General features: G+C 47.1%; 9 protein-coding genes across 9 annotated transcripts; 5 read left to right on the top strand and 4 right to left on the bottom strand.

Moving 5' to 3' along the window:
• Positions 1-912: 912 nt before the first annotated feature.
• On the top strand, positions 913-2,715 carry F5147DRAFT_748170 (xylose isomerase-like protein; the record flags this gene model as incomplete). The annotated part of the gene is made up of 9 exons (XM_041440031.1): positions 913-1,036; positions 1,093-1,252; positions 1,322-1,489; positions 1,549-1,632; positions 1,687-1,801; positions 1,861-1,960; positions 2,008-2,103; positions 2,215-2,323; positions 2,379-2,715. 9 exons carry the CDS (start codon positions 913-915, stop codon positions 2,713-2,715), a joined length of 1,293 nt encoding a protein of 430 aa, XP_041286422.1.
• A 2,516-nt stretch (positions 2,716-5,231) lies between these two features.
• On the bottom strand, positions 5,232-6,845 carry F5147DRAFT_764354 (uncharacterized protein). Its single transcript, XM_041440698.1, has 8 exons — positions 6,770-6,845; positions 6,619-6,690; positions 6,440-6,554; positions 6,227-6,376; positions 6,044-6,177; positions 5,977-6,019; positions 5,794-5,865; positions 5,232-5,551 (listed from the first exon to the last, which is right to left on the bottom strand). Exons 2-8 carry the CDS (start codon positions 6,640-6,642, stop codon positions 5,430-5,432), a joined length of 660 nt encoding a protein of 219 aa, XP_041286421.1. The 5' UTR covers positions 6,643-6,690; positions 6,770-6,845; the 3' UTR covers positions 5,232-5,429.
• Positions 6,846-10,632: 3,787 nt separating this feature from the next.
• F5147DRAFT_748169 (uncharacterized protein) lies at positions 10,633-12,125 on the top strand (the record flags this gene model as incomplete). The annotated part of the gene is made up of 2 exons (XM_041440030.1): positions 10,633-10,944; positions 11,001-12,125. 2 exons carry the CDS (start codon positions 10,633-10,635, stop codon positions 12,123-12,125), a joined length of 1,437 nt encoding a protein of 478 aa, XP_041286420.1.
• A 654-nt stretch (positions 12,126-12,779) lies between these two features.
• Positions 12,780-13,836, top strand: F5147DRAFT_724204 (phosphoribosylglycinamide formyltransferase). Its single transcript, XM_041439024.1, has 2 exons — positions 12,780-13,020; positions 13,078-13,836. The coding sequence occupies exons 1-2, from the start codon at positions 12,957-12,959 to the stop codon at positions 13,722-13,724; spliced, it is 711 nt and encodes a 236-aa protein (XP_041286419.1). The 5' UTR covers positions 12,780-12,956; the 3' UTR covers positions 13,725-13,836.
• F5147DRAFT_442583 (uncharacterized protein) lies at positions 13,818-14,918 on the bottom strand. Its single transcript, XM_041429892.1, has 3 exons — positions 14,270-14,918; positions 14,033-14,217; positions 13,818-13,975 (listed from the first exon to the last, which is right to left on the bottom strand). The coding sequence occupies exons 1-3, from the start codon at positions 14,645-14,647 to the stop codon at positions 13,912-13,914; spliced, it is 627 nt and encodes a 208-aa protein (XP_041286418.1). The 5' UTR covers positions 14,648-14,918; the 3' UTR covers positions 13,818-13,911.
• Positions 14,919-16,266, bottom strand: F5147DRAFT_442600 (uncharacterized protein). The gene is made up of 2 exons (XM_041429893.1): positions 15,979-16,266; positions 14,919-15,921 (listed from the first exon to the last, which is right to left on the bottom strand). The coding sequence occupies exons 1-2, from the start codon at positions 16,247-16,249 to the stop codon at positions 15,191-15,193; spliced, it is 1,002 nt and encodes a 333-aa protein (XP_041286417.1). The 5' UTR covers positions 16,250-16,266; the 3' UTR covers positions 14,919-15,190.
• Positions 16,267-19,069: 2,803 nt separating this feature from the next.
• F5147DRAFT_724186 (uncharacterized protein) lies at positions 19,070-19,986 on the top strand. The gene is made up of 3 exons (XM_041439023.1): positions 19,070-19,210; positions 19,266-19,499; positions 19,553-19,986. Exons 1-3 carry the CDS (start codon positions 19,082-19,084, stop codon positions 19,604-19,606), a joined length of 417 nt encoding a protein of 138 aa, XP_041286416.1. The 5' UTR covers positions 19,070-19,081; the 3' UTR covers positions 19,607-19,986.
• A 1,016-nt stretch (positions 19,987-21,002) lies between these two features.
• F5147DRAFT_442546 (uncharacterized protein) lies at positions 21,003-21,868 on the top strand. The gene is made up of 3 exons (XM_041429891.1): positions 21,003-21,335; positions 21,393-21,626; positions 21,678-21,868. Exons 1-3 carry the CDS (start codon positions 21,195-21,197, stop codon positions 21,729-21,731), a joined length of 429 nt encoding a protein of 142 aa, XP_041286415.1. The 5' UTR covers positions 21,003-21,194; the 3' UTR covers positions 21,732-21,868.
• A 1,249-nt stretch (positions 21,869-23,117) lies between these two features.
• F5147DRAFT_724179 (uncharacterized protein) lies at positions 23,118-24,555 on the bottom strand. Its single transcript, XM_041439022.1, has 2 exons — positions 24,218-24,555; positions 23,118-24,145 (listed from the first exon to the last, which is right to left on the bottom strand). Exons 1-2 carry the CDS (start codon positions 24,354-24,356, stop codon positions 23,478-23,480), a joined length of 807 nt encoding a protein of 268 aa, XP_041286414.1. The 5' UTR covers positions 24,357-24,555; the 3' UTR covers positions 23,118-23,477.
• Positions 24,556-27,493: the final 2,938 nt, after the last annotated feature.

Below are 27,493 nucleotides of genomic sequence, written 5' to 3'. Positions count from 1 at the left end.
GAATAATTCTTGCTGGGACATCCCCGGGAAATTCCATGCTTCGTATCACGAAATGTAATGTTGGATGAATTTATAGGATTGATGTTTAGGAATCGGGATGTTGGGTTTGTCATAGACGATAGCGAACGCCGTGCAAGACACTGGAGGAAGACAAAGTACTCGTGTGTGTCAAAGGTCCCACCGAGACATAACATAGTTCTCAATGGTCGTTACTGGTGCGTGGCGATTGATAACAGTTACCTCATACATAAATTATATGCATGCAGCCTCCCGATTAGAAACAGAAGTAGTTCCTTGAGTTTCTAGCTGCACTATAGTAAGTAGTCGGTCCATTCAATATTTCAATCTGGATCAACCCGGCACAGAACCACCATCGGATCATTTCACGTCGACCGGTCAACGGTCAACTCCTGCACAATGTCGTATTTCCCCCCCTCTTGCGAAGAGGATCGGCAACATGATCTAATCACAACCCCCTATTACAACATGGTCCCTGTGTTCTAAAAACGTGAACGCAAACACGATGATTCGAATTCGCGAAAACGGCGGAACTTCCCAGGTCCACTGGAGAATGATATACATAGTTTCATAGAACAGCCCCTGCCTGCCCATTTACGTTACACCTTCCCCTCACCTATATTTATCTGAAACACTTCGCATTTAGTGAAGTCAGGATGCATCTACACCTTATTTTTCTGAGCAACTTGTGATCCACATAAAATATTTCGAAAGTCGTAGATTGTTGTTGGGGGCCGGGAAATGCCGCGGGTGTATTACATGGAACAACTATTGACTTTCAAATCTTGCGACTTTTGGATTCGGATGCTAGCAGCGTTATCTCATATCAGACCTGCACCCTGCATATCGTTCTCATCACTTAAGCAAACAAGGGTTCTCATTCCGACGAACCTTATGGTTCAGACTAGAAGATCTACTGCCGTCGCTGCATCAATTCCTTTGACGTCACCCGACTCTCACCCGGAGTCCTCCAAACGTCAAAGAACAGCATTAGCAGACGAGTCAGATAATGGTGCCTGTGAGACTGTGAACCGACTTCATTTCCTGGTTGGTGACTAAATATGAAACTTCTAGCCACGAAAGAACCCCCGCGCCGCAAGAAGCGGACAAAGACGAAGGATAAACCTATGACGGAAGACTTTCCAGTACGTGTCTCCGGTTTGTGGAAAATCGGAGCGCATGTATCAGCTGCAGGAGGGATTGAGAATGCTGTTCGAAATGCAGCGATGGTTGGGTGAGAGACGCGTTTCGTGCTGGTCTCTCTTTGTTGAAGTGCTGAACGTTGAACATCAAACCCGTACAGCGCTAACGCATTCGCTCTATTCGTCAAGTCCCAACGAAAATGGGATTCCGCACCACTTTCCGCTGACAGCGTCGATGCGTTCAAGAGTCGAATGCAAGAGTTTGGGTATTCGCCAAAACACGTCCTTCCCCATGGTAGTTATTTAGTTAATCTGGGAAACCCGGACGAGTGAGTATGAGCTCGCCTTTTCGATTTGTGGGTTTATGATGATGGCTGTCTGATTTTAGGGAGAAGAGGCAGAAATCGTTCAACTGTTTCCTTGATGATCTTCAGCGGTGCGAACAGCTTGGCCTCGAGCTGTATAATTTCCAGTGAGTCCATCATTCTAACCTATTCCCGTCAAAATCAAGCTCACATTACTGAAGTCCAGGCTCGACCGTTGGGCAGGCCACAAAAGAAGAATCGATAGCCCTGATCGCTGAATGTATCAACAACGCTCACAAAATAACGAAATATATAACAATTGTCATCGAGAACATGGTGTGCATTTATACGGCTCTTGGAATATCGACTATCCTCATTTCATCCGTTCAAAATAGGCAGGTTCAGGAAATGTCATAGGCTCTCAGTTTTCAGAGCTGAAGGAGATCATCGACCGCGTCGAGGACAAGACACGAGTAGGCGTTTGCCTTGATACATGTTCGTCTCGGCCTTTGTGCTTGTTCTTACTGACAGGTCGCATTTAGGTCATGCGTTCGCTGCAGTAAGGGCTTCATTCTCTGTCTCGCAAACTTTTCACCGTGATTTCAGGGATACGACATTTCAACAAAAGCTGGATGGAAGTATGTCTGTCGACTATTCGTTTTATACACCAGCTAATGTAACTCTCTAGTGCAACGCGTGAGTTCTACAGATACGAACTATGAAACACAAACGTGACCTGAATCACACAGTCTCCGCGTTCGACACCGAAGTGGGACTATCATATCTCAAGGGGTTGCATTTAAATGACTCCAAAGCCGCCCTCGGGTCAAAAAAGGATCGACATGAAAATATTGGACTGTGCGTGCCCCATACTTAGTTCTTTATAAAATGGGCGTTTTTACCGCCGTATTAGCGGTCATATTGGCATTTCTACGTTCAGGCACATTGTGTCCGACCCTCGGACGCAAGACATTCCTCTCATTCTCGAGACCCCAACTTTCGAAGCAACAGAAATATGGACCAAGGAGATATCGGCTCTCAACCGCCTTTCTTTGGTCGACGATAGCGAAGTCCTTGAGGCGGAACTGTCGTTGGTTAATGAAATTACATCATTAGTGCGAAGTCACGCAGCGAAAAAGACGGGAAAAGCGAGCAAGACGGAGAAAGCGAGCAAGACGGAAGGGGCGAGCAAGACCCGTACACGCAAACGGAATACGACAGAGGATCAAGATTATGACTCGTGCGCTTAGGAAGGTAAGGCGGTACTTATTCGCCAACAGTTCCATTACGACCCTGAGGCATTTTCCGAGAAGTTGGTTCGGTGTCCGATGTAAATTTATCTTGCTGCTCCACAATTGATATTCCTATTATTACCTTCCCCCTGTTCTCGCTGACCATAACCATTGCGAGCATAGCGCTCATCTACGCTATGTCGGCTCATCTTATTGTTTTTGTTGCCCGCATTGACAGCGAGACGCCAAGCAACCAACAAGGAGGAACATCGTCACATTTCCGAGAGCCGATCCCGATAGGAAGCAAAACAACTTCAGAATCAAACGTCTGGCACGAAAGGAGAGCATACTATTATTCGAAGGCGTGATAAGCCTCGTATACCGAAAATCACCATATCTCTTGCGCAGCTCCCGGGCATCGCGGATCTCCGTCGTCATGATTCGCACAAGGCACATTATAGGTGTTCTATCAGACACGGATGAGTCCCGGGCCGCCAACCTCGCCAAATTTGGGTAGTTGCGCCAATGAGTCTTCACCCTCATAGCAGATAATATCGGCCTTTCGTAAGCATAAAAGGTTCTTCATCATTCACGTATATATTGACATTGACGCCCAAACCCCAGGCCCCAGTGGCTCAGTTGAGTTGGCAAACTAATCTGTTTTACACATTTAGGGTCTCTCACTAGATTTCAAAATCAATCAAGCCTCTTATTATGGATCACACCTTCCAAGTCAGCGTACAAGGCTTCACCCCCAGGGGCCTGAACATTCTCGGCGAGGGGAATGAAGCCGGGTTCAACCAGGCCGGTTACAGGGTTTTCCGTGAGAAGGTTTCTAAGCATATTGAATTTAAGGTAACCATCATTCAATCTTTGCGCTGATACACCATATAGAAGACATAACCGCAAATCCTGGAGGAAAGGTGTTCGTTCGCATAAGCCGTTTATTCAATTTCCTGATCCGAACTGATCTTTGACCTACGTATGAGAATAGGCCAAATCCAAGTTTCAGCAGCCAGTGACGTGAGTCTTTTGCTTCTGTGATTTTGACACCAACTTTCCCGCATCTCAGTTGTCGACGCCTGCCTTTTCTGGGAAGACCCTTTCACTGCTGAATATGACTTCATCGGTGAAGGCAATTGGGGCCCATTCGTTCTCTGCGGAGTTTCCGGTCTGATTGGTGGGAAGAAGGCTGCTTGAGATTCGGAGACGCGCTTTTGAATTTGTGCTAAGTAACATTGCGACCATCTTGGGAAACTTTTTACCTTGTTTTGTCCCACATCTGTGCAGGATTGCGGAAGTTAAGGCGGACCTTGTTGACCCACGGGGTGGCCATATTGTTCTTCTGCGAGTGGCTTCAATATCTATTTGGCGAGCGTGTTGGCTGACCCGCAATACAACTATTTCCTCGACATCCTCGTACTGAACACAGTACACGTAATACGAGGAATCGTAGACTGGGCCTGTAAATCTATCCTTCTATGACGTCGGACGGCACGAGGCGAAACTGATGAGTTCGAACTCAAGCGATAAGGTTGAAAGAAGTGTTTTCGAAGACACGCGATTAAGAGTTTTAGAGACTGGAATCACATATTAGCATCTTCTAAAGACTTTTCAACATCGGTGAGACTCCGGTGAATTGGTTGGAAAAAACATACATGCGCCATGACGCTTTACATACGTAGAGTCTAGAGCCTTTACATAAAGCCTTTGGGTTGTATTTATGTGAGTGGCAAGAAGGTACCAGTAGAATGGCGCTGAGACAACATGTAAATGCGGTGTACATGTGTATGGAATGAGGTGGGAGAGTGAAATGGGAGAAACGGAAGATTAGTAGTACGCAAGCAGCCATTAGCCACATTATCGAGGAGAGAAGCTGTAATAATAAGGCTGAACGGCATCGTAGTGCCGCCTAGACCGGAATAATTTAACGACCGTACAGTACGTATCAAACTATCTTTGCTCATTCATCTTGTACATTTTCCTACGTCTTCACTTTCTGTACGAGTGCTCTATTTGAAGAAAGGCCAAGTTGGCAGTGCGTGCGAGTGCAATACCACAATAATCATGGGTGCCAACTTCGCAAAATGTCGTTGAATTGTTCGGAAGATAGGTCTCCCGACACCTGCGAAACTCATAGAAAGGCTTTGTGAGATCCGCCGGTCCAACAACCATACAGTCTCCCGTCGGAATCGTGGCATTTTTCCGCAGACAGGAAACATTGGATGAAGACTCGAAAGACGGATCCTCGGGATTAGTGACAAATTCGTCCCGAGGGTTAATGATCGATGATCATTGTGGAAGCCTCGTCAACAAGACTATCTAGTAGAGGGGGCCTAATAAGTTTTATTTACTCATCGCGTGCTGCTGAGACGGAATGTTCTAGGCACTTGTATGGGGAAAACCAACGCCGTGGTACTTACAGTGTGTCGCAGTACTCAATTGCTTCGATGGCGGGAAGTTACAAAGCCCGCAGCTGGTCGATATGATGGTCAGTGGATGTGTGAGTCCAACGTAATTCACAAGGTTCGGGTCACATGTATAGCATTCATAGGGGCATTCGCATATCCAGTACAAACGGCGGGCGTTTCACGTCGTGTCCTCCGCCGATGGCATGAAAGCACACTTCCCAGCTACCTAAAGCTTAGCTTCGTGCGCTACTTATATGCATAAATCAACAAGAGAAAGGAGAGGTATACAACTGAGAACAAACACTACTATAACGAGAATAACTAAAAATCATACCATGTCAGCGACGTCTTAGTCCAGCTGATCGTCGATATGGACATTGTCCCATTAACTCGGGAAGAGAGGTGGTTCGGGGTATCATACCCGTGGCCTATAATAAAAGAAACTGTGAAGTAATATCAAGTCAATGTGAACTATCTTTAAAGAACTACCTCACTGTTACGGAGAATTCAACAACACAACGCTAGAACCCCCCTGAAAAGAATCATTAGAGGTGGGAAAAGACAGTGTAACACAAAACTTACGAGCTCAAGATAAAACCTCCGTTTGATCAAGCGTATGATTAACGATTCTGTTGGTCGTGGAATAACAGATGGGGTACAAGGTGTCCCCAATTGTGCTGCTCACAAGCTCCTGCGAGTTGATCATCTGATATTTGGCAACCCCAGTGATGAGTCACAGTAGTTGGACATTCTCCGACTGGAAAAAAGGGGTAGGTGATGTGGGAACGTAAAAAATTAGATCTGGAATAATTTTGGCATGTCAATTTTGGAAGAATCATTTCTCAAGCTCGCGTTAAGAAAGTTATACTTGTCGAATCTTTGATCACTATAGAAACAGATACAGTCCATGACTATGAACATATTTCGAAACTTACAGAAGCTCGTATACATTTGGTTGATAGACCTAGGTCCTGGGCATATTCGGATGGAAGGAAGAAAGCCGCTTCCCGAGGAGCTCCTATTTCCGCTTCCATCATCATGGCCGCATATTCTTGCACCACCAGCGTACCTGGGAACTGACAGTCGAATTCAGACAAACACCATCGACACAAACTTACTGATACCACAGTTTGCACTGATATTCCATAGGCGGAGACCGGTAATGAAACCTTCCAAAGTAGTCGACGTGGTATGAGTAACGCTTGAATTACTTGTGTCCCAAACATACTGGGGTTGATGCAAGTAGATGACATCGGTTGTCAACCCTGCTGCCGCACAGAATATTCTTCAATGGCGGGTACAATTTCCCTCTAGATAGAAAAAAACGCAACATAGTAAAACAGCTTTGAGTGACCTGAGTGACCGGACCAGTGGATGTGTTGTACTTTGCTTCATCGAAATTGGCAGGAAGATCATGTAGTACCGTACACGGTCAGTCTCCGGAATCTGTGCACGTGGCGACCATGACGTTTTCTCTGAAGATGGAGAACATTGGATGAAGAAGACATACCCTCAGGATTAGTGGCAACTGCATTCTGAAGAATGATGATCGCGGGAGCCTTGTCAAATTGATGGTCTAGACCTGGGCCGGAGTACGTAGCTTAGTCAGCCGCGGAGCTTCGGGTCGTAGCTCTCAACTCTTCATCGCTTGCCTGATACACGACACGCAGGCACATAGTCGCGGATATACCGCTCCAATGGATTCCTCGCAGTGTAATAGGGAAGATGTGATGTCATTTTGTTCAAGTTTTGCGTACTGACACGAAAAAGCTGCTGACTAGTAGATATGAGGAAAACGTCAAGTTTCAACGAATCAGCTAATCAGCTAGTTACTTAGTTGGCGGGGGGTTATAAGATTTGCAGTTGATTGATGTGATGTGGGCAGTAAATTTGATGTGAGTTCTGCATTGGTTGCCTATCACACCGCATTGACATTCCTATGTCGGCATGTTGCTATTTTATTATCGTCTTGGCGCCATTTGATGCTGTCAGGAAGGCCATTTCTTGCGTTGCTACAGATTCCATTAATATTTTTCGTCATGATACATTGGCCACTGCTATAGAGGTGATAGTCTATAGAGCAAGGCCGTGCGATATTTTGGACCCAGTTGGCATGTTTATGCACACTGCTCGATCGTTTGTCTCCATCAATTGACACTGGCGCAATCTGTTCAAGCGGCTTAACGGTGATAGTCAGTATGGATTTGATGAGCCTCAGTGCCCGATCTCTCATCCACGTTCCATTCGATATCCCGCGGACCAAAGTCTCCGAGTTTCGGCGCCTCGTAGAGCGATTTGATCATTCTGATCGATAACACAAGCTTTTCAGCATCCCCTGCATGTGATTACGCAACTTTCCTGCGTGCAGCGGGAAGCTCCAATTCATGTCACTTTTACCTCACTTTGGATGTCCCGACCTCGGCGGCACTCGCGAGATAGCGCATTTCTCAAGATGTACCCACACAATAATTTGTTGCAACTGGTCAAGCCGCTCAATGGAGCCCTGACAGAGGGAGGCTCCGAGATATGTCGCTCTTTAGTTAGCCGTCATAGCTCAGCGTCCCGTATTCACCGTGTTATCCTTCACATCACTCCGGAATAACCTCGCGTTTGTGCTTTGCACTATAATTAACTTGTAATCAATTGCCCTGTCTAGCCCGCCATAGGATGCTAAATAGAAAACCGGTCGAGTCTTCATTCGCAATGTGCGGCGGGCCGCCAAAGATAACCAAGGACATCATCCGATCAGCCTGGCCGAACCCGGAGTCCGCATTCTATCAACTTGCCACATCACTGTAGGCGATGAGAGAAGTCTCAACGTCGCTGCGGCTATGTAATTTTTCCGGATTTCGCGGTGTTATTGATTCCATGCCGCCGTCTGTCGACAACGATGTTGCAGGCGAAATTGTATCTGCATTCTATGACAACTGGCTTAATGATTCAGGCGCATCAGACTGCGCGCAGGCTATCGTCAAGTTGTTGCGCAAGAAGATTCCACTGGAACAGGTGATTGTATTTCACATAGGTGTCTAGAAATTTGAGATTGCATTTGTCGTGTTATCATATTTTCTGTGATTTTGCTTACTTTCGTTCCCTCGCTGTCTCAGGTTTTTGCTTGGCCCTAGTTGTTCACTGCGCACTCGTTTGGATGACTTGCGGTCACGTGTTGGTGTTAAACGCAGAACGGAAGCGGAGTTGGTTCCAAAATCCAGACCTTAATAATTAATCCGGATTACTTCCGCGGGGAACGTTTGGCTCCGCCCTTACAACAGTTAAAATAAACTTTATGTTCTGGACCTCTGGTAGAATGGCAGAGGATTCATGAAAAGGCCATATATCATATATACACATCTTAAGCCCGTTTAAAGTGATTTACAGAGCGGCCATAGTGGACGACAAGATATAGTTCCTGGCTGCAGCTGGCCTACGGCCTGCCGGTTTCCGGTACTGCCAAGGTCAACTTCACGTTCAGGAGATCTGCAGGAAAGAGGGTGACAATCACATGTAGCTCTCACTGACAGGTCGGAATCGCCTTCAACGGGACCTGGCTGGAGCTGCGTGTGTAGGTGCAAGAGTACCTTGTCTGACCAAGGTCACCGGTCACTTGTCATCGATTCAAAATCCAATGATTAGGGTAAAAGAAACGCCTTAGGCTTCTGTTACAATCAACACTACTTCTCTCTCTGAACAAACCACGTATGCCCTTTTTGCAACACCGGAGATACAAGTGTCCCCGATGATTCTCATCCTTGAACATGTTGAAAAGTCAAATTTTGATGACGAATTGACTTGACGTCGAGTCGATAGACAGGCATTCATCAGAACGTTACGTTGTTGATCCTCGGCGGATATCAGTTCGCAGTTGGCGTCTTGCATGGTTGCCATCGTGTGAATGGTTGGCTGAGTTACAGTACTACTAGGTGTCAAGTGAGTTGATAATGACTGCAGGCGACAGAGTGAGGTTAGTCAGGTCATGGTACCTTTATACGACTCTGGCTTGTGATAATAAGACATGACCGGTTTTCCGTGTTTCTGCGCCCGCGGCGGCCTCGTCGTCCTCGCGCTTTTGATGGATCTGCTCATGTCTATCAAACAAGGTAATACGGCGCCGTAGAACTTCTCGGAAGCCTCGTTGCGCATCTTCTCATGACTTCTTGAGTAATATGCGGGGCGCTGATACTTAATTGTAAGAAAGTTGCACCAATGCTGTGGCGCATGAAAATAAGCACAACAAAAATACCGGAGAAAGTGGAGCCTGCGGGAGACAAAATATAGGTTTGACAGGGTGTGAGGGTACTTCCCAAGGGATTTGTGTTAGAGAGGGAGCAATGTTAGCTAACCCTGCCATGCCTCGGCAGTGCCTAAATGAGAACAAGACGCAACTGCTATGCTATGATTAACGTTACCAGGTCAGTGTGTTTCAAAAACGTCGGAACTTCAACTTGACTTACTAAAAATATATCAGCGCGCCGCGCTGACTACCTCGATGAAACGACAACACAGTCTACATACATGGCAAAGAAACATTAGAGACCGTGAGCAGTTGATAGTAGGAATCGACCGAGGGAAGACAGCAGGAGTTGCAAGCCCTCGGTGGTGATAGCAACGCCGTTTGTGGCTAGCTAGAAGAGGATCCGAAGGCGCTGCAACGTCAAAATCCGCGATCAAAGGACGTAACTCAGTTCAGAACGCGAATTGAACGTAAAAGAGGGTATTAAAATTGTAAAGAGTGCCCGGGGATCGGGTATTATTCTGTAGCAGCCCAGTGCAACTCAGCACTGCTGAGCGGCAAAGCCGACTGAATTTCCAAATGGGTCAATGAATAGGGACGGACGCAAACAGGTACAAATTAAAATAAGATTAAATAATCTTCGGCATCAAGCGTTGGTGACATCGGTTAGATAGGTATACGTGAGAGGGGATTAGTGATTTATGGGAAATAATAAAATAATGCGGAGTTAGCCGATTGATATGAAAGCGTCGTCTTCGTCTTCCTGACTTTACAACCCCATCACTTGTCAGTCCTCTCTCTCTGCATGGTCCTTTGAGGTCTATAAACCCTTTTCTCCCTCATCTCCGATAAGCCTCGCCGCTAACAAGGATCCCGCTTGTAGTCAGTCTTTCTTGTTTTCACAGACTCGATATTTTAATGACCTGCTATAGATCTCGCGACCCTTGCCGGCTTCTCACAATCCGACTTTCAAACGACCCCCACATACCTCAAAGGACCAATCAGTAGTACGCTTGAGCTCGCTCGCGACTCTGATTTATAGCAGCTTGTCGACTATACACAACTTCACCTGCATATAGCCCGTTTTCTAGTCCACCCGCAAATCCCTACAGTCAAGGTCTCCGCTGAGGAAACTCGCGTACCCTACTGTTCTTATCACCGTTTCCTTGTAAAATCAATATCAATTGGTTAATCATCTTTTGTCACCGGAACCCATCTCTCTCTTCTGTTTTACTCGTGTTATCGTCTCAATTATACTCTACCTCTCCTTTGTAGAACTCCTGTTTGTTGATCATGGCTTTAACTCTTCCAATCGCTTCCTCTTCGTCTCCATCTGCTAGCAATTCTCCCGCTTCAGTAGAGGGTTCTGTTCCCCCTCAAACTCCGATTACTCCTGCCGCCGGCCAAACTCTCTCACTTCCGTTGGCATCATCCACAGAGCAAAACAATAACGTCCAATCACAAAGCTCCAGCACAGCCTCAACCAATGGTGCTGTTACGCAGGTCAAACGAAAGCCCAGTCGCCGGGCCAATACCGCGGAAAGGCGTGCTACTCACAACGCAGTGGAGAGACAGCGCAGAGAGACTCTCAATGGCAGATTCTTGGCAAGCCTCATTTTTCTTGATCAAAAGAACCGCTGATCCGAACGCTATCTTTTTAGGACCTTGCTGCGCTGCTTCCTAATCTTTCGCAGATCCGCAGACCTTCCAAGTCTGCGATCGTTAACTCTTCGATCGCTCACGTTCACGCGTCAAGGCGTCACCGCTTCCTAGCTTCGCGGGAGCTGCGGGCTCTGAAGCAAGAATCTGATGCCCTTCGCCGGGAACTCAACGAATGGCGTGATCGTGCTGGTCTTCCCTATGTGGAAGAACCTGTTCGTGGAGAAGGCTTTTCCATGGTCCTCAACGGCGAAGTCGAAATTGTTGCAACTATCATGGAAGAAGATGAAGAAGGTCAGGCGTATGACGGATATGATGAGGGTGACGATGAATTCGCTGGTTCGATGCCAAATAACATGGACGACACTGAGGATGTCATGCCCTCTGCGCCGATGGTCAAGAACGGCATGTATGCACATGGGAATATGCCCCCCACTGACGTCAACATCGCGCATTTGATGCCACGTGGCCCGCCCACATCGCAGGGCGGTCCTATGATCGCTCAGATGCATTCTCCTGTTTCCTTCGAGAACCCGGAGATGCCTTCAATTTACGAACCTCGGGTGAATTTTGCTACAGCCCCTTACATCGAACAACACCATCCCACTATGGATCAACATAACATGAAAGCGTGGCCGAACATGTATAACGCCTACCACCCTCAACATCCCCAACAACTTCCGGTGCAGCGCAACTTAATCACACCTCCCAATAGCTCGCACAGCATGGGATCGTCAGCAACGACCGGACATCACTTTGGGGACCAAATGGCCCTTGCCAACCTTAAACGGCAGCAAATGCTCGCGTTCCAACAGCAGCACGGTGCCATGGGGTATGTCGCCGATGCTGACGACACATCATCCGTCGGATCTGGTCACAGCAGCCCTGGCTCTGGATACGGTTCACCATCCCATGGAGCTTCGTCTATGAGCTACGAGATTGCGAATGCCCTCCCCGATTATGGTCTACCCAAAAGGCTGGGCCTGGGAAACCTCCACATCAACACTGGTATCGCAGGGTCGTGGAGCGGCAGGGTCGAGGATGGCATGGGGTCCATGATGACGAAGCAAGGTTTGGGCGCCCCGATAAACGTTGGCAATGGCGGAGTATATGGCATGATGATATGAGGCCTATGAGCTTTTAAGGCGATACACACAATTCCCGTGCCGTGCACGGACGCCTTGGGACTTTAGGACGAAGTATCGCTTTCTCTTCTGCTTGCTATGCTCTGACCGCATCTTGTTGTCTACGTTTTGATAACCCACTCCTCTCATTTTGTCTCAGTGACCACTTGCTTGATCATTATAATTATGCGTAGCTTCATCAACTTGCACGCGTTCGCTTTCGTTGTATGTTTTGTCTTCTATCTATGTAACACTAACCACCGAGTAACGAAACCCTCCTTTTTGACCTCACCAAAACTTGCGCTCTTTACCGTTACTCATTTGGTGTTTTGTATCATCTTTGTCGAATCAAAAGTGTACCACATAGATACGCTCCGTTGACGTAAAAGGCGGGTGTCCTCCTAGGATCACAGGATATGGGCGCCGTGTTTGTCGTTTGGCTACCTTACTCATTACTTATAATTCTAGATTTACATGTACCATGGACCTTGTCGGTGTGCTCGGCCATCTCAATACTGATTCTCATTCCCATCTTTGAGAACTTACCCAGCTAGTGCTCTTCTTGGAAACATTGTGCTTTTCCGCTTCAACATTTAAGCTCAAGGGTTTCTATCAGAAACAAGTTATTTTTGGGATCCACAGGACTTTCATTTATGCTGAACTCCGCGACCAAAAATGCTGAATATCTGCTAAGTCTAAATCAGGTACGCCACAATAATAACATGGTACCTAACGGTACTTTGCAAACTTTATCACGACGTCGCGATTAAGTGCTCACAAAGTACGCTATCCATATCATGGCCTTTTGATAAGAGCTAATACCATTCCAGCGACATGGAAGATCCAAACCCTGCAGCAACGTCGCCACGACGATTGGCTGTCCTCATCTCAGGAGCGGGTAAGTATTGATCTCAATCACAAACGTACATCCTGTCATATCAGATCGTGACTACAGGAACTAACCTTCAAGCACTGATCGATGCACAGAACACATCGTCCCTGCCTAATACCCGCATCGTCCTTGTCCTTTCTAATCGCAAAAACGCACGTGGTCTGATACGCGCTTCCACCGCCTTGCCTCCGATCCCTACCGCATACCTCGGTCTTCAACCGTTCATTAAATCAAACCCCGGAAAGACGCGCGAGGACTATGATGTGGAGGTCGCGCGCATTGTGTTGCGCGCGAAGCCAGATGCGGTCGTGTGTGCGGGATGGATGCACATCGTGAGCGAGGGGTTTTTGAATGTGTTTAAGGGGACGCGGGTATTGGAGGGCGAGGAAGTGCTTGCAAGGGAGGTATCTGTGATTAACATCCATCCGGCTTTGTTTGGGCAGTTTGATGGTGCGCATGCAATTGAAAGAGGCTTTGAGGCGTTCCAGAAGGGGGAGGTGGATGAGCTGGGCGTGATGGTGCATCGTGTGGTCAAAGAAGTCGATCGCGGGGAGCCGTTGATTCAGAGAAGAGTGGAGGTAGTGAAGGGGGAGGCGATAGAAGCTTATGAGGAGAGGCTACATAAGGTAGAATGGGAGATTATTGTGGAGGCTACTCGGATAGTGTTGGATGAGGTGCAACCGCCCCTGTCAAGCGACGGTTCAAGTTAACATAATCAGGCCTGCGCGGTGGAAGGCCAACTTGCACAATTACATCTAAGAAGTAACAAAAGGGAAACCAAGATAGGGTACACATTAGAATATAGCAAGAATACACTATGCAAATTAGTCTAGGGGCAGACGATAGGTTTGATTAACGCGAGGTAAGATACCATTTATCTAAATCACAAATTTATGCTCAGAACGGGAACCGCATAGGGCGTGAGTCGTCCTGGTTTCTATAATGCGAAGGATAATTATCACTGCGAGTACATCGTCAGCCCTTTCAGACTTCAAGAAGCCAAATCTGGACAACAGACCTAGATAGCATGTGATCCTGATGCACGATGGCATTTGGAGCACGTCGGTGATATGGAGGAGGTGACAACACATTCACGATCATCGGCGACGAGAGCCTGCCATTTCCAGATATTTCATCTTGATCATCCTGTTCAAGATCTTCTTCGGGCCAAAACCGATCAGTAATTTTTTGCCCGAGTGGAGGCTGCGTCAAACGGTCAGAATCAATCAATCGAACTGAACGGAAACAAACCTACAGCAAATGTGAGCACCGAAGGGCAAATAGGACTCGCAGGTATCACAATAATATCGGAGGCGGTTGATTCGGCACTTGACTCAGAGCCCACAGGTTTTGGACTGGATTCCGTGTCCCGGGAAGACCAGGAAGATAACGAGGATGAAGATAACTTCAGCGAGGGAAGTAAAGACCTGCGCTTTGTGGCCCTGGAAGTGAAGGACGATTTTTGCGTACGGGTGGACGAAAGAGAGCTCCTGCGCTTCAGGGTAAGATGACTCGGCAAGAAGAATTCGGAAACGGAGGGTGCGTGCATTCGAAGTTTAATGCTGCGTTGAAGACGTGTAAACACGGAAGGAATGGAGAGAAAGCTTGTAGAGACGGGTTCTGAAAAGGGCATATCACGAGGGATTCGTCGAGATCTAGATGACCGCGAATGACACTACACGGGGTCACTGGCAGGCAAAGAGAACGATGAGGAAGCTTTATAGTCTAGTGCCAACGTCGAGGTGTCCCATCGTCCACATCCACATCCACTGATAAAGTGAGAGTGGGCTTTTGTACTGATGGTCATGGTGTGGCCAAAGCGGTGGCGCCCATGGTGTGGACCTGTGTGCTTGGCATTGACCTGCGTACGGAACGAATCGCGGATTGACATATCTATTATAAGCATGGGTGCTTGATGGCTGTGTATGCATACATATGAATGAAAGAACACTTGCGTGCAGCTGCGGGCTAGCAAGCCTGCATGCATAATTACCGAGTAACATCTTCGATCGAGATCCGCGGCCGGTGGGCCGGCGACAATGATGCCAGTGCAACCGGTAACTTGCGCCACAGCGAAGGTCTAGTGGCTTTGTAGTGGCTACGTCTAAGACTATGAGTCATCGACGTCAAATGTGGAATAGCCACAGCGATGCTGTCAAGCTGGGCATGTGCTCAACTAACTAACCGCCAACCCGGCCATCCGCTCGAACCACTGGGTCAGTGCAGCGACCTTCTTGACGGCGGCGTCACTTTTCCCGAGCCGGAGGTCCGGCCGGAGACGATTATCCTCGCGTGTGTAAGGCATGGTGCGAAAGCAAATCTCCGCGGTGGGCTTGTTATATGGAGAAGCGGTAAGGGTGATCGAGCTGCCTGGCTCGCACGTTGGTGCGAGGTCTGTGATGTGAAGTAACGTGGGTCCATGCAATGCGATCCCAAGGGTGATACGATACGCACTCTCTAGATAAATTATATCTCCACGCTTGACGCCCAGTGCACCCCAAGCCTCTGCAACATCACGCCACGCGGTGAGCTTGCATACTGATCCATCTTCATCACCCAGAATCATTTTGAGAACAGAAACTTCTTTCCCTGCGTCTGGGCCTTTCTTCACACACACTGTATCAGGGCCTTCCACCTCTAGCGTAGCGAGTAATATATTCACTTTTCTCCCTCTGGCAATTCTTTCGTTGTAGAGGGATGCAAGAGATGAGACCTTATGAAGGCTAATCTGAAAATGCGGGAAGCGAGCTATAGAGGACGCGTCGGAGTAAGACACAAAGGTGGTTTCCTGTGTTTGATCCATTGCAAGCTGAGACTGGGACTGGGACTGCGATACGCGCAGGAAGGAAGGTACATCAACGGTGTCTGCAACAGGGGTTGGAGGCCAGGTTATCACCGTCGTCTGCTCTATTTGCACGTATATGAAGTGGAGCTCGCGATCGTGGAGCTATGCAATAAACATACCATTCATCAAAGCCTGGCTTCCTTCAGGCCATGCGCTCGGGTCAACACGCTCCTGATCAAGGGCTTCTTCATCACAGTCGTCGAATATAATGTTCTGGTAGAGCAGAGATATTCGTCTGCTTGCAGCCTCCGATGTTGTAGGAGGATATAGTAGTGCTTGGGAGGCCTCTGCTGAAGAATGCTCGATAGTCTTCCAGGTGTACGAAACAGCTGAATGTTTTTTGAGATCACTGACGGATGGCGCGCCGAGGAAGACTCTGAAATGTGTCATCTTAGGAAGGTCTCGGGAGAGAATTACATTGGTAGTACTATTTTTAGACTCCGTAATTGAAGTAAAACCAAGCTCAAACGCTAGTGAAGTTCCCTTTCAATTTCCAGTTTGTATTCACTACAACATATGTCTGGTATGTTCAAGTTCATGTGAATAATTTGGGCTGTGTAACATAGTGAGTGATCGTTTCAAATTAACTCGCAAGGAGGTGTATTGTTCAAGATCGTTTTAGCAACCGTTCACGGTCATGATCATACCTTATTACTGCTTGGCTTGATTGACAGAGTCCCATTCGAGCTTAATAGAGCGTACGTGCGGGTACCCGAAATGATCCAAGTCAATCTTCTTGGGAACGCCGAAGACGAAGCCCTGATCGTAGCTAAGTTTGCTGGGAACGACTGCGGCTGTGATAGTATAACATCTTCGCTAATTCTACGGTGATAACTCCTAGATCTCATCGTAGACGCTCCGGAGTGTATAGCGCCGTTTCTTGAAATGATTGGTCTGCGGCCGATGCACGCAGACCTCAGGTTGGTATATCTCAAATTCGTACTGCCTGTTCCCATCAGAATTGCTGATAGTAAAATGAAATGATTTCTCGCGGGCATATCAAAGAACATGGAACGTTACATTCTTTTCTTCTATCCACGCAATGGGCCCGGCCTGGCATAGATGCAACCAGCGTTAATTTTGAGCAGAAGATGACGATCACGAGCTCTCACCCCAATAAGCGCCACATCCGTTATCGTCAGGAACACACTGCCCATCAAATCAGAAGGAACTCGAACATCAAATTTCTGATATGGCTGAGGGCCACTTTGGTTCGAGTCTCTTGTGGATTGTACCGTTGTAGAGGATGTCATCGAGTGCCTCGCCTGGCTAGCGGCTTGGATGACGCGATTGGATTGAAATTACGCCAGCTACATCTTGCAACGAAGATCGGAACCCCAGTGGACTGATTCAATCGTGTGATGCCGATGGGACGAGAATATTGTGCCTGGGGGCTTACTGGCCAAACAATGTCGACGTTAAGGTTCCTTCCAGCACTAACTGTTAACATTTTGTGCAAAAGCAGCTACGGTGAAAGTAGAAGCGAGGAAGACACTTGAAGTCCTCCTCACAGTTCCACAATATATTGGCAGGGAGACTGAAGTTGAAGATGCTTTCAGGGTACTGCCGATCTCTATAATATGCATTCTTGATGGGTAGGTATATCGCGCCGTTCAAGTTTCGGGTCAAGCGTGGAGCTCGATGAATCCTCATATCTAGATGAAATGTCCTTGTGCAGCGACAAACGTGTCCACATGGTGGGGCGGTCAGGGGTTTCCGGGGTGATCATCATTTGTGAACGGATCCTGTTTCCAACATCCATTTCTTCGTCCGTTCTGACAATTAAGAACGTGATGGAGCACAAGCAGCATTCCAGTTGCCAAAGTGAGACTGCAATACAATGAATCGTGCCATAGGCTGCGAAATGAGCTATATATTTATATCTCCATCCAAGGCGGTCTAACCATACTCAGTATTGGCTCCTACACCAGTCATAGAATGTAACACGTACCCCAATGAGGGCAAAGTGAGTGACGGTGAGGAGGGCGCTACTGTTGCTTATAGATTAAGGGATCCTAATGTTGAAGTCTTCGCTCGGTTGCTTGAAGATCGTGCGGGGATTAAATGGACAGAACTTCGCCTAGCGCTTCAGCCTGAGGGACACAAATATTCCATACGCATGAGCGGATGGCAACGACGACTCGGAAGCAGACAACGAGTCCTTGTACAACGTAAAATCGAGATTGTACCTGGAGAGGACTCATTAACTTACTGGTTTCCCAATAGTGATCGTTATATATATTTTTCCCCGGAGACAGTCGTGCCCAGCGGCTAATGGTGACATCATGAAGACCTATTATGCAGAAGCAATGCTCAAAAAAGCAAGGCGACGATCGGGTTGACGACTCTCATTTTGAGAAGTGGATGTAGTGAGTTATCCTGGAATAATACTCAGTTGCCGTGCGTCTTACTATATATCTGCGAAATTCATCATTCTGCATGTGAGCAGGTTCGAGAAAGGCCTCTACGAAAGTGACGTACAGCTTGAAACCCATACCTACAAGGAAAGAAAGGCCATGGAAGGAGAACAGCAAAATGCTTAGGTTCAGCGCCGTGACTGCGCAGTTGGGGTCTTGCACCACTGGCAAGTCCGAAGAAGACGTCGTCTGCAGCATGTAATAGTAGGTCCGGGCGAATCTGATGGTAGCCTGCGCAAGAGTCAATCGCGTTTATGTGAAAAGCTTATGTGGCTGTAAATGGGCCTTAGCATCAAAAATCGAGTTATTCACGGACTGCTTGTGGGTGGAACGTTCAAGTACGAATAAGTTGCATTTACGTCGATTTCTAATTGAAAGTTTACGCAATTTGCTGATCTTAAACTTAGTTTCAACAGTCAACTGCACACCAGTCACCAGTCCCAGTCAACTTTGAGTCTGCTGCGCTCAACCAGCTCACTTGTACACGCATTGATCATAGCCTTCAACATTTAACTTCGAATGAAAGCTGTGCATGTTATGAGCGTTTTCCGAATGTCGCCGGCTCCATTGACATGAGAAGTATTCCTGTGTTCACTAGGCTGGAATGGATTATTACCGATCAAGTCAATGGTCAGCTCAAGTTGTCAACGGATCAATATTTTGATGGCACAGCGTCCTGGAATTTTCTGACACGTATGGTTTCAAAGTTGCGGCGAATGCTGCCCTCTCGCCCAAAGCCAAAAGCATGCTGCATATAAAAGGGTGAGCTTTCATCGTCTTCACCAATTCAGCAAAATCATTCATCATGAAGTCAGTTCTCTCCCTAGCTCTTTTTGTAGCTTCTGCTTTCGCTCAGGGCGCTGTAATTGGATACCCTCCGCAAGGTCTTTCAGTCTCTCCTGGAAGCAATTTAGTTGTTCAGGTAGAGAGACCTGTGAGTTTCTGACATGTAATCATGCCTGTTCCTCAATCAATGCTTGTTTTTACAGGATACATTGACGGGTTCTGTGGAAGTTGCTGTCGTCATTGGCATACAGTCATGCCCAGGAACGCCGTGCATTAACCCTGCTGATTACATGGGTCAAATTTTGTACAACGGTCCCTTCGACCCACAGTTCCATGAGACATACCTTCCCCCTTATGAAAACTTCACAGTCCAAATTCCGAGTAGCATTGCCAGCGGAACCGCTCTTCTTGGGGTTGTTCATGTCACTCTTGTGGGAGTGAGTGTCCTAAACATTATTCAAAAGTGCTCGCAACTAATGTTATGGTCTAGGCTTCGGCGGGCCCTTTGATGGAGATCCTGAACCGCACCATCACAATTTCATGATCATGTTTCTCATTTCATCGTTATGGACCTTTTGGGACTATTTGGATATAGACGCTGTATCGCACGCATACTACATATAAATTGGTTGGTAGTACGTGTTTCTGTAATTCCTATGATGTCCTATGTCCTATTCAAGTGCTTACGAGTTCTCGCGATTGTGTTGCATGTCATAATGTCACAGTGCTGCAGTACATAGTACAAATCGTCGAACATATGTTTCCTTTCATGTGGCACTAGTAGTGACTACGAATTCCGAGGTGCTCCGGATACCCAAATTAGTTCATCGGGACGGACCGTCACGGACGGTCATTTCCAAGTTTACCTGTGACCCCCACGTAGCCTATTTTCGCATTCATCGTCACATAGGACGAACGACTATCTTCCTTCTATTTGGTTACCGGTCTGGCTACAGGAGACTATTCAACACTATGGCAAAGCCAAGCTCAAACATTTTGCCTCAAAACTAAGCTAGTTTCACTGCGGCATTCCCTTGACATGCAGCTGTGGACAAGTCCGGACCGAAGATGCCGAGAGGCCCGAGACGCACCCTCAGCTCAGCATTCTTGCACAGCGGGCGGCGTTGATGCTCCGAGTAAAATGGTGTAGTACGAACCTTCTCATTAGATCGATTGTCGTGCCTGATTTCATTGCATAGAGCTGTAACCCTACCATGGCTCGCATACTGGTAGAGCCTATCGCTCACTAGTAAGGCTAATTAGTGCTTGACTCATCATTCCCCGGAGAGAGTGCGTTATTGCTCACATCATTCCAGAATCCAATGGTATCCGCCATTCCGAATGCGCACCCCTTACGCTAGTAACCATCACTGATAATAGCATCAGAAGTAATATTGTTTCATACTCAAACTTAATGCAAACCATGGAACGTTCCTCATCCAAATCACATTTTTCAGGACACGGGCAAGAAGACCTTCGATGCATCAAAACAGCGAACGCATGCACAGTCATAATGCCTTTCGCGGCACCTGCAGATAGTGTTACGGTTATTGTTCACCGAGACCGTTGCCTCATTCCGATTCCACCGGTCAACTGGATCGATTGCCTTACCTGCCTGACAGTAACATGAATCATATGCTTTAAAATGATGATTATAGTCAATAATTGTAAGTAGTTTCATGTGAAACCATACTACGGAGTACATTTACGTTTAGCTCTGATTAATCCTTGTAGAACTAGATGAGCACTTTACAGAAAATACATGTCAGCTTCATTTGCCCATTGGGCAGCACCTGCCGCATTTTTGTCCACACACGTGCCCTTTTATGGCACAGACTGCGGATAGCTAACTTAACATCGCGGACACCGGAGTCGGGTAGGTAAGTAGCACGACATCAACCTTGCAGCACTTGGATATTCACAATCCCCAGGTTAGTCAACGGTGTATCTTCATTATTGTGGCGTTTACATCTCCGTTATGGTGCTATGCATTTGCATGAGGTGCTGACATCCCTATAGATGCCCTGTATATGGTTTGGAGACTACCAAATGTAGCACCCGCTCAGCACATATAAACTTCGGCACTGCGACGCATTCACCATCTCTTCAGAAACTGCACGCTCACAGTTGCAATGTACTTCCTAATCAAAGCAATAGTTGTCACCATTCTCATGGTAGTGTCTGTTTGCGCTCAGAACGCCTACATTAACCTGCCTGCGCCTGGCTCCGATATTACTGCAGGCACCAACTTTACTGTGCAAATAGGCCTCCCGGTGAGCTCTCAAACACGCATTCTTTAGAGTATAATGTTCAACCACTTGCATCATCAGAACAATCTCACTGGCGGTAAGGAGATAGCGATTGTAATTGCTATCCAGTCTTGCCCAACTGGGGACTGTCTGCCCATTAGTGAGGATATGGGTACTCTCTTGTACGAAGGCCCATTCAATCCTCAGTATGGGTCGGGCGCGGAAGACCCATATGAGGACTTCTCTGTTCAAATCCCCGCATCCTTCGCTACCGGGCAAGCACAGCTTGGACTTGCTCATTTTAACCTCGTTGGAGTACGTTGTTCCCTAGCTAGATTTGATGTACAGATCTGACACGCGTTGCAGGAGCTTTACTGGCCGTACTTACAACTCGTGAATGAGACTGTTTACGTTGTTTAGGTGGCCCTGCACCAAGGCTGTACGATATATATGATCTACACAGTTGATGTAATACACGATGTCTGCCGCGTTGAAATAATAATCACATGTGTGTTCCAGAGCGCGGTCGCCCATCAAAATAATCACCATACCGACTGGTTCATGTAAGGCTACCTGTACGATCTGCAAGGGTTTTCATATCGCTAAGCTGCATAGTTCGAGAATACTGGATCGATCTCTCTATGAAGTTTGCCGCACGTCGTGGTAGGCATCTTTTAGGATATCTTCATTGCAGCCATCAGTTTGAGGTCCAGCGTTTCCTTCCATTGCTCCATTGCCCCCGAAATCTTATTCGAAGATGGAAAGTCTTGGTCACATCTCGAACAAAGTTCATATCACGTTTCCGACGACAGTGACTCGGTGAATACGGCGTACAAAGTGTGATATTAGCACCACGAGGCAGGCGACGATGTAAGCGTGTGTGGTACGCTCTAGAGCATTCTGAGACCATCACCGACAATACAACCAACTTTGTACACAGTATCGTAGCTGCCTTTTGGGAAGGTAGACATATTCGTAGATTGGTTTCGCTTTGGGTGCAGTCGACAAGCACAGAAACTAACCCATTGTAATGCCGGAAATGTAATTTTTTAGAAGACTGCATCTGATACCAACGACAGCCATCGATGCAGATGCGGGCCCCTGACTGAGTGTGACTGATTTGTAATACGGATCTGATGGTGGCGATCTCCAAGGATTTTAGATCATCAAAAAAAGGTCGAGTAACTCACTCCATGAAATCGATGTTGTGAGAGGACGAGATTTGTATGTGCGCCACGAAGACAAACCCCAGGCCAGGTCCCCACGTGTCGATAAAGGTGCCGCCGATAAAAATACAGGATGTAAATATTGTCATCTGGCAGTGAGAAGACCCCCGACCGCACGAGGGATCAAGTTAACTTTTAACATAGAGCTTGTTGGCTATACCTTTGCAACAATACATGTATGTGAACGTTGCATGCGCTATGCACATGCGGCGTTTGCTCATCCCAACCCGAACTTGAGTTGGTAACGACAATTGGACACGGTGGTCTCTGGCTTGACATTCTAATGTTAGATCCTGGAAAAAAATTGAAATGTAAACCGGTGAGGCAAAGCTGCGAAGATGCGAAGAGAAAAGAAGCAACAAGGAGTGGGATGGAAAGGCCGGTGTGGAGTGAATCGTGGATAATACGATTTCCAAACACGTTATGGCAACGTGCTGCTAGGTCACCTAGCGATGAGGATACTTGTAGAGGGAAAGCTGGGAAGAAGCCAGAAATCGAAAGGGAGAGAGGGAGGGAGGGAGAATTCAGGAGCTGCTGGCCCTCTAGAGGGGAATCATACGTGAAAAAAATAAAATTACAAAACCATTATATTGTATACGTACATGGTACTAGTGGGCAGAAGAGGTGACCGAGAAGCTGTGGAGAGAAGGGAAGTGCAGAGAAGTACGGTGGAGAATCAATATGATTACACTAGCGAAGCTAACTAGTAGCTTCGAGGCACCGTGACAAGGAACTGTATCAAAGCCAGTGATCAACATTAGGTAATGTGCATTTAGCAGGGGAGTGCTAAAGATACATTGCAAAGGATCATACAAGAACAACTGCACGGATGAGCGTCCGAATGATACAAAATGCGCGACGAGTACACGTGGACCATAAGAATAAAAGATGAAAGACAACAACACATGTATGAGTAAAGGCAAAACATAACTAGCATGAGCTAGAACGACTCAATAAACTTTGTGCCTCCCTCAAAAGTCCGCACTGATGTCGATGATTGTGTAGAGAAATGACGGTGGTCAGGCGGGTGCACCTCTTCGTCATCCACACTTGCATCTCGATGCGATCCAGGGGACATAGGTGAGCTCGACAGTGAGAGCGGTGACTGCGACCGTGCAAAGGTCACCCGCTGTGGTGATGTCACATGTAATGGGCCCTTTGCGTACGAATCCCCATACTGCATCGGTGCATACGACTCTGCATCTGACAGCGGTGAGTCGATTTCTGGGACCTGGGGGCTGTAAGGTCCCTCTTGAAAAGACCTGGAAAAGGGTTCCATGGGCTGCTGTGCCCTACGTTCTTCACCGTGATCTGAATTAATCTCCCATTCATCACCTGAGCCAGCTTGGATCCAGCCACGCCCACCTCGTCGTCCGCCGCTTCTGCTCCTACTACTCCATCTATCTGCCCATATCACACGGAGTTTGTCCCCAAAGGAGCCGTGTTCTGCTGTTGAATCGTGTGCTTGGAGATCGCGGTTACGGCGGTAGTGCTCACGGCGGGCATTGCGATCTTGTTCGGAGGGTTCATGATTGCGGAGGAGGAAGAAGACTGCAATACAGCAGATAATAATGAGCAAGCTCAAAGCGACAACGAGCCCGATGAAACCTGTTGGAGATTGATATTTGAGATATTACTCGTACAATTACATGTTGGAGCAGAGCAGAGGAAGCCACATACCGCCTTGTGAACCGCCAATTTCCGGGACCGCTCGTCTGTTTAGCATGGCGGCATCGTGGGCTAGACTGTGTACAGATACAACTTGAAAGAAGAAGCAGGTAACAAAGAGTGTAGCGTATGGTGGACCCCTCATGAACATGTTCAGGATGGCACGAACGGTTCACTCTGGAGGTGATGATGGAGCAGCTTCTCAAAACTGGGTGAGAGACTGGGTCACTAGGGTGAATAGCGCTGAGCAGTTTGACACGGCGATTTGAAAACCGTGTGTGAGGTGTAACTTGACGCTGGCATGCGCATTGCGCACGCCAGTGCCACGAATAAACTTTGACCAAGGTTCAGTCCGATCGGCTTTCGGAATATCGCCGAGCTTCGTTCAAATTGTTGCACTCATCCAACAACTTGAGCGCTCAGTAGGTCTCTATAATTCTTAAAATTGGCATTCATTTTGGTGGAAAGAAATCGAAGATAGATGTATCAGCGATATAATCATACTACAGGGATTTTTGGTAGATAAACGAGGGGATATCAGAAATAATGTTATGTCAATGACAACATATCCGAGTCATTAACCAATTGTTATCGTACGAGGTATAGGTAGGAGAAATTTGTTCATGGACGTTTAGATTGCGAGTGTCAAATTGCGAGAAATAAACAGTTTAGTGAGTTGGAGTCGAGGAAGATAGACGGAGTGATCCCTTTATTTTGAAACGATGACTGGACGCTCGATGTCGTGAGACTGTACCATTTTGGGCGAGCACTAGTGGAAGGTATGTGTTTCTTCGAGTTGGAAGAGTCCTAACCTGGAACAGAATTGATGAGATATATTTGTACGTGACGAGTTCGAATGCAGGGCAGGGTTTGTAGTGATCTTCTGCGACCAGCCACTCGGAAATTAGTTGCATTCTGATCCGAACTTATCGGTATCAGTGATAGTCACTGAAACTGCATGAAATGGAGAACGTTAGCCTTCGAGTTGCGTTACGTGCCAGCTTCTTGTGAGTAATGATTTTCGTCGATATCGCAGAACATAGCCCGGAATCATTGTTAAACATGATCGAGCTGGAAGTGAGCACATGAAGGTCATCATGATGGTCACGTTCGGTTGATTCAATATCGAAACAGGGACATCGCGAGTCAACTGAAACTGTGTGGCACGCCTGTTGTATGAACGCGAGTTGTGTTTTTCTTCTACAAAATTGAACCACACCTATGATAAGAATCTGGATCCACCGGCAGTTCTGCCATATGTTGATTCCCATTATGCAATGACGACATTAATTTTAACGACATTCCGCTACTATTCTGCGCTGTGATTATTGATGGTCGTGAATGAATATGTAGTACTTACTAGTACTGACGCGGATTCAGCGCTGCAGCTACCAATTGTCTTTGACGCAAAGCAACGCTTCCAGGATTGTGAGGCATCCACACCGTCACATAGCGCACCACGGATTGCAACACTCACGAGGTGGACGGAAAGGTTAAGGGATCCCGGACTCCGACTCTATTCGAAGTTGATTACAAATTCACTCCGACAACTGTTACGTACTCATGTATATGTTCCATAACACTATTTTCTTATGTAATGATACGTGTCATTATTTCAATCAACATTACAGTCGCCTTCGAACGCGCGAAATGATTACGACGTCGGTTTACTTCAGTTTCACGAATTTCGTGATGTTCGGAATGAATCCTTGACATCATCAAGGTGTGAACCGCATCTCTGAGAGCCTCAAATCTTTCAAATCGCGTCTTGGATTGGTGCAATCACAGAGACAGCAGCTGAAGCGCTGATAACTGGCTGGCAGCTTGACCAACATTGTATTACCCTTGCCGCTTGCGTCTTCTCAGTACTCCGGGATCAGGTCAACGGTTTTGGCATGATCAAGCTATTAAAGAGCCGCGCTTATCAAAGACGTCTCGTCATCGAAGCCATTGGCCACGTCGCTCTCCTGTAACATCAGAACACTCGCGCTCCGCCTTCCAATGTCTGTGCCTTCGGCGCATCCGCGTTTGGTGTTGCATGTTGTAGCATGCTGGAATTGTAACGGGTACTTTCGCATCATATGAAACGCAGTGCGGTGCCCTTGCAAGAGTCTTAATTCAACTTGAAGCGCTGCTAAAGTTGACTATGCCCACAAGTGGCGGCCAAAATAACGGAAATCGGTCAGCACAAACTTTGGTGTTATTATGTGAACTCGATTCCTTACATCTTCAGCTACATAAACGAAGTCGGTGCTCAATTACTCACCTTCGAGTTCGAACATAACGAGAGTTCTTCGCGTATCCGATTTTTCCAACATCTTCACCCAACCATATTTTTGTCACCTCCGGCGACGTGGTATGCCGAGTTAAACATGACGAGACCATGATGCGATGCGATGCGACGTATGTTGGCTGCGTTATGTATGCGATACGCTCATACGAACATTATCCTAGGTTGCTCGAGCTCAGTCATCGATTTTTCCACCAATCATTCACCACCCGTTTATGGGCTAACCTTGTAGAAGGTCAATTCAGTACAGACGCAGTGAGGCGTTTGACTATCGAAATTCTACTTTCAGCTCCCGTTCTAAAGTTGATAGTTCAATTATTCATTTACAGGTCAACCAAGGTCAATCCACTTCGTAACATGGTTGACGTGATAGCCGACGATCACGGCCCCGGATTCCATACTGCTGGCAAGGCCTCATGTGCGTGAAAGTTCTTTGGAGGCAATGTGAACGAGGGGGATTCACGAGGGTGTAAGCTTATACCAGTGGGATGGCAAGTCCTCAGCGCTGCAGCTTCCGTACCAACCACACGTTACTTACCGTAGTTCTAGCCGAATATTTTGCACCAGATGCGCTCTGACGAGATATAATTCGGCTTGAATCAACCCATAGAAGCAGAATTGTTCAGTCAGAGAGCCCGCTGCATGAAACTTGAAATTCAGGTCATGCCGGCTACTAGTAACGTCACCCCTTACAAATGGATTCCGATATGATTCTAGGAGCACTTTGCAAGCGAACCATAACATGCCTTCCTCGTAAGTACCAGACACCCATTACAGTTTATTTGTTGACTCGCTTCCACGACATTTGATTAGGTTGAGTCATTTCACGAGGGCATAGAAAGAATTGTTACAGCAAGGGAAGCAACTTGAGGTTCGTACCAGCCAAACACGATACACGGACCCGAAATTATCCTGATATCTGTTCTTACGATGGTGACGTCCTTGTTTGTGGCAAGCGAGTCGGATATTGTCTTCTTCTCAATTAAACTGTTTGGATC

Source organism: Suillus discolor, assembly GCF_016758755.1.
Source record: "Suillus discolor strain FC423 chromosome Unknown F5147scaffold_99, whole genome shotgun sequence".
NCBI classification, from domain to species: Eukaryota; Fungi; Basidiomycota; class Agaricomycetes; order Boletales; family Suillaceae; genus Suillus; species Suillus discolor.
Note: the sequence above shows the minus strand (reverse complement) of the source record. Positions and strands in the feature narration are given on the sequence as shown.